The 17,230-nt window shown below is 41.6% G+C and overlaps 1 protein-coding gene across 1 annotated transcript in view; it reads left to right on the top strand.

Annotated features, from left to right (window-relative positions):
• RLF (RLF zinc finger) overlaps nucleotides 1–16,816 on the top strand; it is an 82,487-nt gene extending 65,671 nt beyond the window's left edge. The window contains exons 7-8 of the mRNA XM_040337129.1: nucleotides 7,933–8,074; nucleotides 11,703–16,816. Of these exons, the coding sequence (XP_040193063.1) occupies nucleotides 7,933–8,074; nucleotides 11,703–15,851 (4,291 nt within the window). The 3' untranslated portion in view covers nucleotides 15,852–16,816. The remainder of the gene's footprint in view (nucleotides 1–7,932; nucleotides 8,075–11,702) is intronic.
• The last annotated feature ends 414 nt before the right edge of the window (nucleotides 16,817–17,230 follow it).

The raw sequence follows: 17,230 nt of genomic DNA, 5'->3' as shown, positions 1-17,230 counted from the left end.
GCCACTCCGTACTGCTCGATGATGGGTCTGTCAGGAATGTGTCCAGCAGTCCCCTCAGAACGGGCAAGTAGGATTCCTCCTGTTTCGGCAGGATGGAACAGCTGGGCATTCCTGGTGTGGTCGATTTAGGGGGTCTCTCGCTCTCTCCCTTTCTTCTGTCCCTTCCCTCCTCCCCATGCATCTGGGCTGGGACTGCTGTGTACCTGACCAAGGGTCCTCCTGGAGGGGCTCCGGGTCCTAGCTGGGGGCTGCGCGGTGTGTCCGGGGTTCGCTCTTGGTGTGGGTGGTCTACCATGTGGGGGGCCTCCGCTCGGAAGCCCAGCGTGTTCGCTGCCTTTCCTTTTACCTCAAACGTTTCGGCGGCCATTTTGGATGAGCGGTAGGGATCTGTGGATTACCCGGGGGACCTCCCAGGGGGCGAGTCCCCCGGGTACATCCCATGGAACTTCATTTTCTATGAAGTTCATGGACGGAAACAGCTCCTTTATTCTTGACAGTAGGGTTTATATGCCGTCTATCAGGAGGACTAGGCAGACTTGTTGAACAGTTAAAAACATGTAACGGCAAAGCTGAACAGTACCGCCCAAGGGGCGGTCCCTCTGGCTATAACCCCTCACTCTGCATCTAGCAGCTCAGTTCGTCAAAATGCAGTACAAACATAAAAAGGAGGGGTGGGTGCCGTGTCCGTCCATAAACTTTAGAGAAAAGTATTTTATGGAGAGTGAAAAAATCCTTTTTTCCCTTTCGTTCATGGACAGAGACAGCTCCTTTTATTCTTGACAGTAGGGACATCCCCAAGCAGCGGCAAAAAATAACTGAGGTATAGGCACAACAAGCAAACCAACTACCCCCCCCCCCCAAAACAGAGCTCCTCAACGGAGGAGTTGCAACCTTAAATGGCCGCCTGCTAAACTTTGCAGCCGAAGCCAGCATCCGCAGATGCACGCACACCAGGTCGCCGCCTTACAAACCTGTGAGACGGACGCTTGATGTTGGAAGGCCCTATTGCCCTGGTCGAATGCGCTGTGACAGGAAAGGGAGGCGGCCGCCCTTTTAGGGCATAAGCCTGAATCACGATCTGTCTGATCCACCAAGAATTGGTGGCCGCCGAAACCGCCAGGCCCTTCTTTGGACCAGCCACCGACAGGGAGTCTGACCTCCGAAACAGAGCTGTAGCAGACAAATACACCCGCAGAGCTCGGACCACGTCCAAGGAATGCAAATAAACCTCTTTGGGACACAAGGACGGAAGCACAATATCCTCATTTAAGTAAAAAGCCAAAACAACTTTCGGAAGAAACGAAGGCTGCGGGCGGAGCACTGCCTTATCCTTGTGGAGGATCAAGTATGGGGATTTACAAGACGAGGCCGCCAACTCAGAAAACGTTCCCAATGGATGCAATAGCCACTAGAAAGGCAACTTTCTGAGAGAGTGTCAAGAGGAATCTCTGTTCTCAAACGGAGTTAATCCACAGATCCCTACCGAAACTGCCCTTCCAGGTGCAATGACGCAATTGGATTTGCATCCACCCTTTCCATGTAGGAGGTGCTTCAGCACATCCTATGGCAACTGCTACAACTACCGACTTGGACCAAACAGTGGAAAGATCTGCCCCTGCATCTCATGGGGAGAGCCAATGTCCTTTTGAAATTATTTACTTACATATGTTATGGCTAATTCACCTTGCAAAATTCTCAAATCCATTTTTAAAAACATTGACTCTATCTGTATTGTGTTCCTTTTGGAACGGGCAGTCCCCTAGAGTTGCGCTAGAAACTCTGCACCTCCCCTCACATATGGCAGTTCTGGCATTCCATAACTTCTACCTTTTTTACTACCTAGCATCCCAGCTGCATAACATTAATGATTGTCTCCCCCCTAACTGATAATGCCTGCACCACTACTGAGGGAGCCATAGTTTCCTCATTTGAGACACTCAACATTGTCTATAGGGACCGTGCATGTCGATAATTCAAATCTCCCTATTCCAAATGGCAGTTGTGGAAAAGTCCACTGATTCTTGGCAGACTTCCCAAACAGTGCCTTGTGGCTCATTCCTAACCTTAAGGAGTTATGTTCTATACCTGACCCCATCAGATGGACATCAGGGAGTGAAATACCCATTTCATCTATATACCCCCCAGGGTTTTAAATCCTTTTCTCAACTACAGACAGACTTTGACATCCCATCGTTATACCTATTTTACTATTTGCAACTTGGACATGCTATACATACTCAGTTTGGTTCTCTGCTCAGTCAGACCCGGACCAGACAAAACTTATATTCACATATAACGCCACTCTCATGACAGGCACTTACTTTAGGTTTCAGAGGGCTCAAGAGGTTGGCCTGCTTTGATATCTGTGTGTGTGTGTGTATATACACACCTTCCCCGTTCTTCACAGTGGCAATGTCACTGATCGTCTGTTCCCTGATATAGGGAAAGGCGATCAGTGACGTCACATGTCCAGCCCTGCCCCCCTACAGTTAAAAACACATACAAGGTCACACATAACCCCTACAGTGCCCCCTAGTGGTTAACTCCTAAACTGCAATTGTCATTTTCACAGTAAACAATGGATTTTTTGCTGTGAAAATGACAATGGTCCCAAAAATTTGTCAAAATTGTCTGCTGTATCCGCCATAATGTCGCAGTCACGAAAAAAATCGCTGATCGCCGCCATTAGTAGTAAAAAATAATAATAAAATAGCCATAACACTATCCCCTATTTTGTAAAGGCTATAAATTGCGCGCAAAACCGATCATTAAAAGATTATTTGCGATATTATTATTTTTTTTTTATAAAAAATATGTAGAATACGAATCGGCCTAAACTGAGTATTTGGGGGTATTTATTATAGCAAAAAGTAAAAAATATATATTTTTTTTTTTCAAAATTGTCGCTTTATTTTTGTTTATAGCACAAAAATTAAAACCGGCAGAGGTGATCAAATACCACCAAAAGACAGCTCTATTTGTGGGAAAAAAGGACACCAATTTTGTTTGGGAGCCATATCGCACGACCGCGCAATTGTCGGCTAAAACGACGCAGTGCCGAATGGCAAAAACTGGCCAGGTTCTTTACCTGCATAAAGGTCCGGGTCTTAAGTGGTTAAAAGTACCATTTTAGTCTTTGCAGATGACACCAAGCAATGCAGTGGAATAATGTCCTTGCAGGATGTTTTCAACTTACAAGACAACCTCAATGCACTGTTTAATTGGGCAACTATTTGGCAAATAAGGATTAATGTTGATGTAACGTTTTGCACTTTCAGGAATAATAATACGCATGCATCATACATACTAGGGTGAGTACAACTGGGGGCATCCATAGTGGAGAAGGATCTGGGGGTTTTGGTAGATCATCAGCTTAAAGCAAGGATATGCAATTTGCAGACCTCCAGATGCAAAACTACCAAGTCCCATCACGCCTCTGCCTCTGGGTGTCATGCTTGTGGCTGTCAGTCTTGCTATGCCTCATAGGACTTGTAGTTCTGACACAGCTGGAGGTCCGCTAAGTGCATATCCCTGGCTTAAAGTGATTGTAAACCCTTTTACAACTACTTTTTACTACAGGTAAGCCTATAAAAAAGCTTACCTGGTAGCTACTGTGGCCATCTCCTAAACCTGCACAGTTGAGGAGATATCCCCTTTTTATCGGCATGTGCCGTCATCGGCAAGTGCGCACCGAAGCAACTGCTCCTTCGTGCCATTGCTTCAGCTGATGTGCCGTTGCCGGCGGCTCCCGCACGCATGCACGGGGGTAACGTCATCGCGACTCTGGCAAATCACAGCGCCGGAGCCTGCGATACCCGGAAATAATTCTGGAAGTAATGCCGCCAGGCAGAACAGTGTTCCGGGACTGCTGCGAGGGCTTCGATCCAAGTTGAGTATTTCATATAGAGCTAGTATGCTATGCATACTAGCTCATTATGCCTTTGTCTTGCAGGTTATTTTTTTTTTTTGGTGGATTTACAACCACTTGAATAATGGCATGCAATGCCAAGCTGTGGTTTCCAAAGCGAGCAATGTCCTTTCTTGTATTGAGAGATATGGACTCCAGAGAGAGGGAGAGATAATTTTGCCCCTGTACAAATCATTAGTTAAACCTCGTCTGGAATATGCAGTTCAGTTTTGGGCACCAGTCCTCAAACGATATTGGGTAACTGGAGAAGGTGCAGAGAAGGGCCACCAAACTGATAAGAGGCGTGGAGGTGCCCAGCTGCGAGGAAAGATTAGATGAACTGAATCTATTCTGTCGGAAAGAGGAGATTAAGGAGGGATATGATCAACATGCACAAATACGTAAGGGGTCTATATAGTGAACTTGGTATTGAGTTATTTACTTTAAGGTCATAACAAGACAGGGGGGCACTCTCTCTACGTCTGGAGGAAAAGGGATTTCGCCTCCAAATACAAAAGCGTTTCTTCACAGTAAGAGCTGTGAAAATGTGTAGTAAACTCCCTCCAGAGGTGGTTCTGGCCAGCTCAGTAGATTGCCTTAAAAAAAAAAAAAAAGGCCGGGATTCTTTCCTAAATGTACATAGTAATTGGGTACTATCTGTAGGTAAAGTTGATCCACAGAAAATTCGATTGCCTCTAGGGGGGGGTATCAGGATGGAATTTTATTTTCCCCTGCTGTAGCAAATTAGGTCATGCTTTGCTGGGGTTGTTAGCCTTTCTCTTCTATGGGATTGTATGATTGATTTTAATTAGTTTTTTGTTGGTTAAACTTGTCTTTTATTTCAACCTGACTATGTAACTTTCTGACTTGCATAGCCCTTGCAAATTTAGCATGATGGATTTCCAATGTGTCAGAATGGGTAGGGCCCGTTTCACACGGGGCAAAGCCATCCGAGCGGAGTCCCCCTGCTCAGCGGGGGATCTCGCCACGGATCCCCACTGAGCAGGCGGCTGACAGGTCCTGTTCGCTCTGCTATGCAGAGCAGACAATGACAGAGCCCCCTCTCCTCTATGGGGCGGTCTGCTGGAAACTGACTGCATGTGTGTATCCATTCCGATTGTCATCCTACCCCTGGACAGATGGCGAACATCGCCATACGTCTGTTATCGGCGGATTATGTCTGATCGTTTTGTCATGTTGCAACCAAAAACGTACATGTATTTTATTAGGATTTTATGTGAATGGACCAAAATAAAGTGGCACATTATTATTGTGAAAGTGGTTGTAAACCCTTTTTCTCTTCCGTTCATAGACGGACACAGCAGCATTGACCTTGGGGTTATATACCTTCCTTTCAGGAGAGACTAGGCAGAAAAAACAGCACTTTAAGTGTTAAAAACACTTCTTTCAGTATAGCACCTCCCAGGGGGCATGTCCCCCCGGGTACATCCCACTCTCTGGAACATCCAGCCCCAGTTTTTTTCTGCCTAGCGTTAGAAGAAGACATGGCCTTTCTGGAGCCCATGTGCTCTGGAGATTTTTTTGCGATTTTTCGCTTTTTATTAGATTTTTTCCTGCATTTTTGGATCCTGGGATCTACAATCAACTGCCGACTGGGTGATAGGCTGGATCTTGATCCTTGTAGTCCCCCCATGTTTGGCCATTGAGCGTGTGCCGGCCTTTAGCTATCCTATAAGAAGGCCCTGGTGGACTTACCCTTTAAGGGTGAACGGCTTTTTGGGGCGTCCCTGGATGACATCATAAAAGGTGCCACAGGCGGTAAGAGCACTCTTCTCCCGCAATCTGGGAAGGGTAAGGAGCCTCGCGGTAAGCAAGGGCCCTCATTTACTACCACCAAGTGCGGCAGGAAAACCTTTTCAGGGAGCTAAAGCGTCCACTGAAGGGCAAAAGCGCCCCTGGTACCGCAAGCCCAACAAGCCTGCCTCCGCATGAAGGTCTGCCCCTGCCCACATCTCGGGTGGGGGGCCGGCTTCGCGGCTCGGTGGAGGTCTCTTCTAACCGACTGTTGGGTTTGGGAAGTAGTTTCCTCGGGGTACAAGATAGTTTCTCTATTGTTCACCAAACTGTTTTATAGTCCCCAAGAAGGATGGGGTCCGTCCAATCCTGGACCTAAAGGCCCTCAATTGCTTTGTCAAAGTGCAAAAATGGATGGAGTCGATTCGCTCAGTAATAGCAGCGCTCCATCAGGGGGATTTCCTAGCATCCTTGCATAGCAAGGACGCGTACCTGCATATCCCCATATGCGCAAAACACCAGAGGTTTCTGCGTTTTGCGGTCGGGGAGGACCACTTTCAATTTGTGGCCCTCCCGTTCGGCCTGGCCTTGGCACCGCCGGTTTTCACCAAGGGCGCTCGCCCCGATTCTGGCCCTGCTGCGGCAGCACGGGATCGCTATCGTGGGATACCTGGACGACCTTCTTCTGAGAGCTTTCTCAAGCTCAGAGTTAGAAGAGGACGTGTCTATCACCTGTCGGACCCTCCGAGAATTTGGTTGGCTACTGAATATTTCGAAGTCAGTACTGGTACCGTCTCAGCGGCTGGAATATCTGATCGCTACAAAAATGCCAATGGTCCCAAAAATGTGTCAAAAGTGTCCGAAGTGTCCGCCATAATGTCGCATTATCAAAAAAAATAAAACGCTGATCGCCGCCATTACTAGTAAAAAGATATTAATAAAAATGCCATAAAAAATACCCCCTATTTTGTAAACGCTATAACTTTTGCACAAACCAAACGCTTATTGCGATTTTTTTTTTTTTTTTTTTTACGAAAAATATGTAGAATACGTATTTTCGTAAACTGAGGAAAAAATATGTTGTTTTTATATATTTTTGGGGGATATTTATTAACCACTTGACCACTGGGCACTTAACCCCCCCCTTCCTAACCAGACCAATTTTCTGCTTTCGGTGCTCTCACAATTTGAATGACATACAACATTGTGCCCATCTGAAATTTTTGTCCTTTTTTTTTCCACAAATAGAGCTTTCTTTTGGTGGTATTTGATCACCTCTGAGTTTTTTAAAACTCTATAAAAGAAAAAACACGGAAAATTCTGTAAAAAAAAAAAAAAAATCCTTGTTTCTGTCATATTAGCAGGTATTGGGGGGGTATTGCAGCGTATTGGGGGGTATTGCAGCATATTGGGGGGTATTGCAGCATATTGGGTGGTATTGCATCGTATGGGGTGGTATTGCAGCGTATGGGTGTTATTGCAGAGTATTGCACAGGGAGGGATGGATGGCTGGATATGTGACTGCATTTGTCACAGATCCAGCCCACAGCAGCTGCTGCTTCCGTTCTCCCCCTCTCCTCTCACACTGTACCGATCGGTACAGAGAGGAGAGGGAGGAACCGGCGTCATCACATGACGCCGGTTTGTTTACAAGTGATCGCTCCGTCATTTGACTGAGCGATCACGTGGTAAACGGCCGCTATCAGCGGCAATTTACCGCGATCTGTGATGCGCCGGGTCTTCTAGACCCGGCGCTCACAGATGATTCCGGGAGGGACGTCCTCCCGGAATAACTCCACCGCGCTGTAGACATCTTTTGTCTAATAGCGTGGTGGCAAAGAGGTTAAAGCAAAAAGTAAAAAATATTAATTTTTTTTCAAAATTGTTGCTCTATTTCTGTTTATAGAGCAAAAACTAAAAACTGCAGAGTTGATCAAATACCACCAAAAGAAAGCTCTATTTGTTTGGGAGCCACATAGCACGACCGCGCAATTGTCAGTTAAAGCGACGCAGTGCCGAATCGCAAAAAGTGCTCTGGTCTTTGACCAGCAATATGGTCCGGGGGTTAAGTGGTTAGAGAAGCTACTGGGCAGCTGTTCCCCTAGTGTTACTTTTTCATAAACCATTGCATGTAGCTAGAGGGTGACGCCACTGATGAGGCACGCACACAACACATTTTAACTAGACTTGCAATTGGGAAACGGTTTAAATGGGTTTGTGGGTTTTCCTTTAATGGCTTGAAATTTAATTATGGATTTTTATTCTCACAGGGAGCTAACTTTGTTTTGGAGTAAACTTCAGAGAAGAATTGACCCCTGTTTAAGTACTTTTCTGGAAAGATGTAGGCAATTTGGGGTGATTGCCAAAACACGTCAGCATCTCTTCTTCCTCATTAAAGTTGTTCATACAGAGGTAGGTGGAAAGTTATCCTTTTTACAATACTTTTTTATTCACTCTATATGTTAATACAATCACATTTATTTAGCAAAATGTCATATTTATCATCCTTTGAGGGACACAGGAATGCAGTATTTCTTGGACATCATAGTTAAAGGCTTTTGCTTACAGGAGGTCTAACACAGTAAACAAAAAAAAATTGATGGCTTGTCCTCCTTACATCTCTACCTCTTTTTGATTTTTCATATTCATTCATCTCGGTAACTGGGAGTCTGCACTAGAGGTGAGATGTACAGGCAGTCCCTTTGGATCTATTGACCCTCACATAAGCTCTGTCTTGGAGACTTAGATATGTAGAAAATGAGACTGGAAGTAGTGATAGTAAAGGGGTTATAAACCCTCATGTATTTTTTTTTTTTTTTTTTTTTTTTTTTTCCTTGATGCATTCTAAGTAAACCACCAACCCCCCTCCCCCTTTTTACCTGAGCCCAATCATTCCAGCGACGGGGACAAAAACAGCAGCTCCAGTGACACGGGGCGGGGTAATGGACACAGCAGCAAGACTCTGGAGTGCTAAAAGCCGCTCGGTTGTTATGCCGGAGGAGCGGGAGGGGACATTCCCCCCCCCCCCCTCCCGCCGCCTCTTGCCGCTCTGACCAGGCCTCCCGTCCCACCGGGATACCCGATCCTCCATCCGGCGCCTTCTGTGTCCAGGCGGAGACTGAAACTAAGCCGTAAAAGGCTTTGATTCAGTCTCCGCAATGGAAACATGGAAGCGACGTTATGACGTCACTTCCTGGTTTCTTGGCTGCCAATGGCGCTGGATTTAAAAAAGTACACAGTATTCAGAATCGCCGTTTTCTGCGATCTGAATACTTTGAAGTGCAAAGGAGGGATCGGGGGTCTTTTAGACCCCCGATCTCTCCATAAAGAGTACCTGTCGCCACCTATTACTGTCACAAGGGATGTTTACATTCCTTGTGACATCAATAAAGGTGATCAAAATGTAAAAAAAAAAAAATGTAATATTCTAAAAAATAAGATATATATTTTTTTTTTTAAAGCGCCCCCCTCCCTGCGAGCTTGCACAACAAGAAAACGCATACGAAAGTCGCGCCTGCATATGAAAATGGTGTTCAAATCACACATGTGAAGTATTGCCGCAATCGTCGGAGCTAGAGCAATAATTCTAGCACTAGACCTCCTGTGTAACTTTTTAACCTGGTAACCGTAAAAAAAAGTTTAAAGCGTTGCCTATGGAGATTTTTAGTTACCGTAGTTTTTCGCCATTCCACAAGTGCGTGCAATTATAAAGCGTGACATGCTTGGTATCTATTTGCTCGGCGTAACATCTTTCACATTATGCAAAAAAATTGGGCTAACTTTACTTTTTCATTTTTTTTTTAATTCATGAAAGTAAATTTTTCCCAAAAAGTTGCGTTTGAAACACCGTCGCACAAATACTGTGAGACATAAAATATTGCAACAATCGCCATTTTATTTTCTAGGTTCTCTGCTAAAAAAATATATATATATATATATATATATATATATATATATATATATATATATATATTATACTAAAATCCATCACTTCCCCTAGTAAAAGCAACACAGACAATACACAAAAACACTGGCTAGGCAAATGGGTTAACTCTTTGATCGCCCTAGGTGTTTAACCCCTTCCCAGCCAGTATCATTGGTGCACATTTTTAGCACTGATCACTGTATTAACCACTTCAGCCCTGGACCATTTGTGTGGTCATAGACCAGGCCACTTTTTGCGATTCAGCACTGTGTCGCTTTAACGGACAATTGCGTGGTTGTGCGGCGTGGCTCCCGAACAAAATTGGCATCCCATTTTTTTTTTTTTTTTTTACAAATCTAGCTTTCTTTTGGTGGTATTTGATCACCTCTGCGGTTTTTATTTTGTGCGCTATAAACAAAAATAGTCAATTTTGAAAAAAAAAATCTATTTTTTTACTTTTTGCTATAATACGCTACATATTTTTGGTAAAAAAATCGCAATAAGCGTTAATTGATTGGTTTGCGCAAAAGCTAAAGCGTTTACAAAATAAAGGATAGTTTTTTATGGCATTTTTATTTTATTTCTTTACTAGTAATGGCAGCGATCAGTGATTTTTATTTTTTTTATTTTTATTTTTTTTTGTGACTGCGACATTATGGCGGATACATCGGACACTTTTGACACATTTTTGGGGCAATTGTCGTAATTTTTCACAGCAATCAGTGCTATAAAAATGCACGGTTTACTGTGAAAATGACACTGGCAGTGAAGGGGTTAACCACTAGGTGACGCTGTAGGGGTTTAGTGTTCCCTGCATAGTGTTTCGTACTGTAGGCGGGGTGGGCTCTGTGTCACATGACACTGATCTCCGCTCCGAGTACACAGAGCCGAGATCAGTGTCATTGTCACTAGTCAGAGCGGGGAGATGCTTGTTTACACAAGCATCTCATGTATTTCTTAATGCGAGCCGACGAAGTTCTATCCAAGAAAGTTCTGTGAAGGGGCAAGTGTTCTCTCCAATCTGCTCTGTATCAATGGCTGGGCTCGAGTGCCATCAAGACTCAAATATTGGCCTTTCTGAAGGTCTTGGTATGGGGGTTGCTTACAATATCCTTCCTGTAGGCAACTCTGTGACCTCTCAACCTTGTTCTTGTACATCAGAAACCACCCTTTAAAACTATCAGGGAAGTTCCTCTTACCCTTGCTCACAAGGTTGTCTTTCTAACTTGTTAGGGTACTTTACAAGTTGAGACAATCTTGTGCTACACAAATATTGGGTTGTTTTTGAGACTTCTTTTATTCCCAAGTATTTCCCCCCCCCCCCCCCCCTTTTCACACTGTGTCTTTTTCCTCTCCTTAAAATCCCAAGGAGATTTCCCACCCATTGTCTGAATATATGTTCAGGTTTATATCTCGGCTCCCTTTTGACAGTCTGACTCCTTACTCATTGTTTGGCAAAAGCCTGCTATCTGCTTGCTCTGGGTCACAGGAGAACAAAAGTAAATGCACTCTAATGACCCAAAAGAGAACTATAGCCAGAAAAGGTTTGTCTGTGGTTCTTTTACATGCTAACGTGATTATAAAGTCAGAAGGTTTTATATCCTAATGCATTAAAATAAAAAGCCTTCAGTGTGCAGCAGCCCCCATAAAACTTACCTGAGCCCCCTCTCTATCCAGCGATGTCCACGTGTGCCTTGGCTGTCTGGGACTCACCCCCCTGATTGGCTGAGACACAGTTGTGGCGCCATTGGCTCCCGCTGCTGTCAATCTAATGCAGTTGGCCAATCAGGAGAGAGAGGAGCTGGTCCCGAATCGCAGTTACATGTCTGACTGGATACAGGAAGCTGTGACTCGATTTGGGTGCCCCATAGCAAACCCTTATTTAGCCACTTCCATTTAATGCTGTAAATCTCTTATCTCTTCACTTCAAAAATGTGGCTGAAGGAATTAAAATGTGGTTACATAGTGTCACCAATAGGCATAGGAGTGTCTACAAAGTTACTGTTAACTTGGCATCTAAAAGAAAGTAATCCTAAGCTAATATAAATAGTTATGTTGTCTAAACCAGTAATTTTACTTTATATAAACTATTGATTTGTTTCCTTTTCTTTTTAGGCTGGTGATGAAGGTGTTCCAGTTTCAATTATGCTTTGCATTCGGGCACTTCAGATCACCTCAAATGAAAATGATGCAACAAAGACTTCAGTGTGCAAAACAATAGCTTGTCTCTTACCTCAAGACTTGGAGGTGAGAAGAGCCTGCCAGCTCACCGAATTCTTAATTGAGCCAACAACTGAAGGACTGAATATATTGGAGGAGCTCTATCTTCAGCCAGATCAAAAGAATGTTGAGGAATCTAGTGTTATTTCAAACTCGTTACGCTGTGAACTCCTTCTAGCCCTGAAAAGTCATTGGTTGTTTGATCCAGAGTTCTGGGATTGGAAGACAATAAAGCGACACTGCCTTAAACTTCTTGGGCAAGATGGTTCTGATACAGAGGAGAGCTATGGCGAACCTTCAGTTAATGATCCTGATCTTTTGGATGCTTCTTTGGCTAGTTATAATTATCACACTGAACAGACAGAAGAAACTCAAGAATATTCTTTCAATGAAACTGAAAATGTTAAAGTGAAAAAACCTGTTGGATCTTCTGAAAGATATAAGCGGTGGTTGCAGTATAAATTTTACTGTGTAATTTGCAACAGAGAAGTAATTGAGGCACGAATACTCCATCATGCTAAAATGCACCTTGAAGATGGCATTTATACATGTCCTGTGTGCGTAAAAAAGTTCAGAAAGAAAGAAATATTTGTTCCTCACGTAATGGATCATATGAAAATGCCAATGAGACATCGACAAAAAAAGAAAGAATCTCAGACAGGGGAATCTGCAAAGTCCCCTGAACCAGAACCTGAACCTGAGAGTGACCCCGACGGTTACATGTCATTCAGGGCATTAAGAGACAAAAATTTACAGGATAGAGACGTCTATCCTTGTCCTGGGACTGGCTGTTCAAGAGTCTTTAAGCAGTTCAAATATTTAAGCATACATTTGAAAGCAGAACACCAAAACAACGATGAAAATGCAAAACATTATTTAGACTTGAAAAATATGAGAGAGAAATGTAGTTTTTGTCGTCGACATTTTATTACAAATTTTCACCTAAGCCAGCACATGAGAATTCATGTTGGTTCCCATCCATTTATGTGTGTTTCTATAGACTGCAATGAAAGGTTTAAAACTGTCAATGAACTGCTTCATCACAAACATACACACTTAGAACTTCAATACAAATGTGAATTGGAAGGGTGCCACTTGGTGTTCAGTGACTTGGGACTATTGTACCATCATGAAGCTCAGCACTTTCGAGATGCTGCGTATACATGCACTTTTCCACAGTGCAAAAAATTTTATTATTGTACGACTGAATTACAGACACATATTGCAACACATGTGGCACATTCTGAGAACAACTTTGACAATGGGACAGAATTCTTCAACTTAAAAAATGAAGTTGACAATCCAAATAATTCTTCATGTAATTACCTGCCTTCACTTATTGAAAGAAATATGTCTTCTAAGCAAACGGAGCCTAAATCTGAAAATCTGGATGAGGAAAAGCTTGAGGAAAAGCATGAGCAAGTTAAAACTGAACCCTGCTTGCATCATGGAATGGGTCCAGACTGCCCATTGAAAGATAAATGCAAAGATCAAATTAATACAGAAAAACGTAACATGGGCACATGCAAAATGAGTGATCTAGCCAGTGACTTCAAACAGGAATGGCTACATAGTTTGGGTGTTGAAGAATTGCTTGAACAGCCACATGAAGCTGAAAGTTTATGTAATGTTACAATGCCAAATGAAGCTCACATAAAAAGCGAAGAAGAGGAGATTCCTACATCTGAAGACTTTACAAAGTCATCCACATCAGAAGATATAATGTTTGAACTTCTTACTAGTTTGAAACGGCTTAATTTAAAAAATGTGGATACGTGTATTCAGGAAACTGTAGCAGATTCCTCTAATAGCTCTACAGTAACACAAAATAGAAAAGCCAAGAAGAAAGAAAAGATGCCCAGCCAGTATATTTCTCAATTATCCTCCAAACCATTTTTCTGTGAACTTAAGGGGTGCAAATCTGCTTTTGTCACAAAAGCTGCTCTTTTATTGCATTATTGTAAAAAACATGACTATACAAAAGAAAAAGCTCTTAAACTGAACATGTTCCAAAAAAAATTCTCACCTTTTGAGTGCCATATCTGCCAAAGACGATTTACAAGGCGAACGCTACTTCGCTTTCATTATAGGAGTGATCACCACATAGGGAAGGAAATGCCAAGAAGAAATGTTAGGAAATTCGATAAAAAGATGAAGCCACGCATCAAGCATCAAAGACGCACAGGTTGCTGGGAAAAACTTCTGACAAATGAGGTCAACTGCCACAGTAATGTCAGGACATCTCCAGTCCAAGAGGGTTTTATTTCCGAGACTTATGCAGATTCGTTGTCCGATGAGACTGACAGCAGTATTGCTTTTGGTGCTTTAAGACCTGATGATCTGACTTCTGTAGAAGGGAGAGAAACCAGGCGCATTGTAGACAAAGATAAGTCCTGTTATGCCTTAAACAAGTATCACAAACCTTTTAACTGCATTCATAAATCTTGCAATGCTTCTTTTACAAGTCAGCGAGGTTTAGTTCGCCATTACCAGCTTGTACATCAATATAACAGGGAGTCTTTATGCTTGGAAAAAGACAAAGAGACGAACAAAAAAGAGACAAATAAATGTAGAAGGATATTTACTTGCAAATATGAAGAATGCAGAAAAAGCTTCATTTGTGTTAGAGCGTTGTCCAAACATTACAAAGAATTTCATGATCAGAGTGAAAATGAAGAGAAGGAGGTTGATGGTTTTGACAATGAAAACTACTTGCAATCAGAAACGGAGGAAGATGAAGTAAAATTTAGTGACGAAAGTGAAAGTGAGTCGTCTGAAATTTACTGTGATTTTGAGGGCTGCACTGCTGTGTTCAGAGATAATACAAACTATTCACGACACATTATGACCCGTCACCGAAAACACAGCCTTTATGACTGTAGGAGAAAGCGTAAGAAAAAAGTAAAGGAAGTGGATGAAAACTATATTGAGCCCAAGCGCCACAAACGTTTTTTTCGAAGGAAAAATGTAAAGGTTCAAAATATTGCTGGAAAAAAAGAGGAGGTTGAATTTAAAACCAGAAAAGAAGCATTACAGATGTGTGCACAAAATACAGATGTAACACAATTTCCGTGTATGATTCATGGCTGTTCCTCAGTTGTAAAGTTAGAAAGTAGTATTATTCGGCATTACAAGCTAACACATCACCTAAATCCTATATTTGTAACCAATCAAATACATGAACTGGTTTACTGTGTAAAAAACCTTTCTAAGAACAGAGAAGAATTCAGTTCACCAGAAGGCAGTCCTAAAAGCAGTGATCACTTTCAGGATCATAAAATAACCAGGTTAAGTTTGCGTAGTAGTAATATTGGCACATCAAATGAGAGAGGCGACTCTTACAAAACCTCTATTAGTGATCTCAGAAAAAATGGCTCTGTGGATAGAGACTTTTATGGCACATCACCACCACATCATAATAAAATCTCTAATAATGTTAATGAATCTGACATGAAGTCTTCCAACAGGAGAAATGAGGATAGAACTTCTAAGTCTAGTGGAAAAGAAAATATCTCCAGTTTCCATAAAGGTCATAAAGAGGAAAACTATAAAGGAGTTCCTCCACAAGATCCTGCAGAATCTGACTTGCCTGATTCAACAAATTGCAATCAACAAGATCCAGTACAAGCAGTCATTGGACTAACTAACTTTAAGCCAATGGGCTTTGAATCCTCTTTTTTAAAGTTTCTGCAGGAAAGTAAGAACTCGGATGAAGATGATGAATCGGATTCTGATGACTGGGATTTCCCACAAAAAAGTAAACGCCGAAATTCTTCGCAGAATCGGAAACGAGCCTCTAAAGAGCGAAATGAGCGTGAAATATGTTTGTCATTGGGTAAAACTGCATCATCTGAACCTACCTTAGAAAATTTAAGGACAATGTTAGATAAAGCATTGACAGATTGTGGTGACTTGGCTTTAAAACAACTTCACCAGCTCTATCAAAAACCTGTTGTTGTTTTGGAGCGATCAGACTTCACAGCACCTCTAATAGACTTATTCTCTAGCAAAAAAACTGATCAACTGTGTGTGGGCATTTCTTGAAATATGCCTGCTCTTAAAATATTGCCAGTATTAATTTGAGAGACTTCAAAGTAACACAGAAGGCTTGCTCATAAATGAGGGGTACCATGTAGACATTTTGTGCAATTTTAGATGTAACATTTCATGAATGTACTTATCTGTGTTCACAATATATTTGGTTTATCCTCCCAGCAGAAAACTGTACTTGGTGCTAGGACATCAGTATAATGGGGCTTCCTTTGACAATAAATGTGCATGATTGTCTGGGATTGTGGGATTTAAGATTTTCATACTTGAATGAATTTGCACTTAAGAGTGCGTTATGTAATATATTGTACACTACGTCTTATATTTTTTGAGTTATGTTTCAATAAATGACAAACTTTCACCCGTTTTGATGGAGCATTCCAACTTTTTAAAATATATTTTTTTACTAAGACATAAGGCTTTACTTTTTTTTTTTTTTTTTTGCAAATTTTCACTTTTTTTTTATCCTTTCTTAAATGTAAAGTGCTTTAGAAAGGTCTGCATTTTCTGCACTAAGTGTAGGTTTAGTATGTCATGTTTATTTTCATATTCTGTAGAACATTGAATTAATTTGACATTTCTTTTGATGCACTGCAGACATTAATAAATGTTTTTTTTTTCAGATAGTTTTAAAATGTGATTTTATTTTTTACCCTTGTATTTGATATTGTAGCTTTAAAATGCAAGATTCTTGTCAACACCATTTCTACTCTTTGGGTTAAAGCCAGGTTTGCTTGTATATAAAGACTTAAAGTTGTAGAACTTTTCACATCTACTTATAAAGAGAATAGCAGCAGGCTTGTTAGTGCTGCCTTATGCTGGTTTGTGAAAACACTGGACAAAGATGTAACTGTTGGTATTTTTCAATTGGATAATATGTTTATCTCGGTTCTCTTTGAATTGCACAGTGGGGCATACCATAATTTGTTCCACAATTAAATGCAATATACTACCATTTTTAACAGTGTCTGAATGTTCATGTGTCATACAAATTACTTTTAGTGGTGATGGAGTCCCTCCTTATTTGCATATCCTGAAAATCTTGAATATCTAAGAATTCTGCAGTGCTGCCAATTTTCTTTCATTAGTGATACTTTTTTACTGGTTGGTTTTACTTTTTATATTGCTCAACCGCTAATGGTAAATGGACTGTAGCACCTACTTCAATCCCCTATGTTCAGCGCAACGTTTACCTTCTCTGATTTTTGCAAAACTGGCTGTAGCAGTTTTCATTTTTTTTTTTTTTTTTTTTTTTGCATGTTCTTGAAATATGCTTATTATCTTAACTTTACTAATATATATATATATATATATATATATATATATATATATATATATATATATATATATATATATATATATATATATTATAA

The sequence above is a fragment of the Rana temporaria genome, chromosome 2, assembly GCF_905171775.1.
Source record: "Rana temporaria chromosome 2, aRanTem1.1, whole genome shotgun sequence".
Classification (NCBI taxonomy): Eukaryota; Metazoa; Chordata; class Amphibia; order Anura; family Ranidae; genus Rana; species Rana temporaria.
This window is presented reverse-complemented; position numbering and strand designations above follow the sequence as displayed.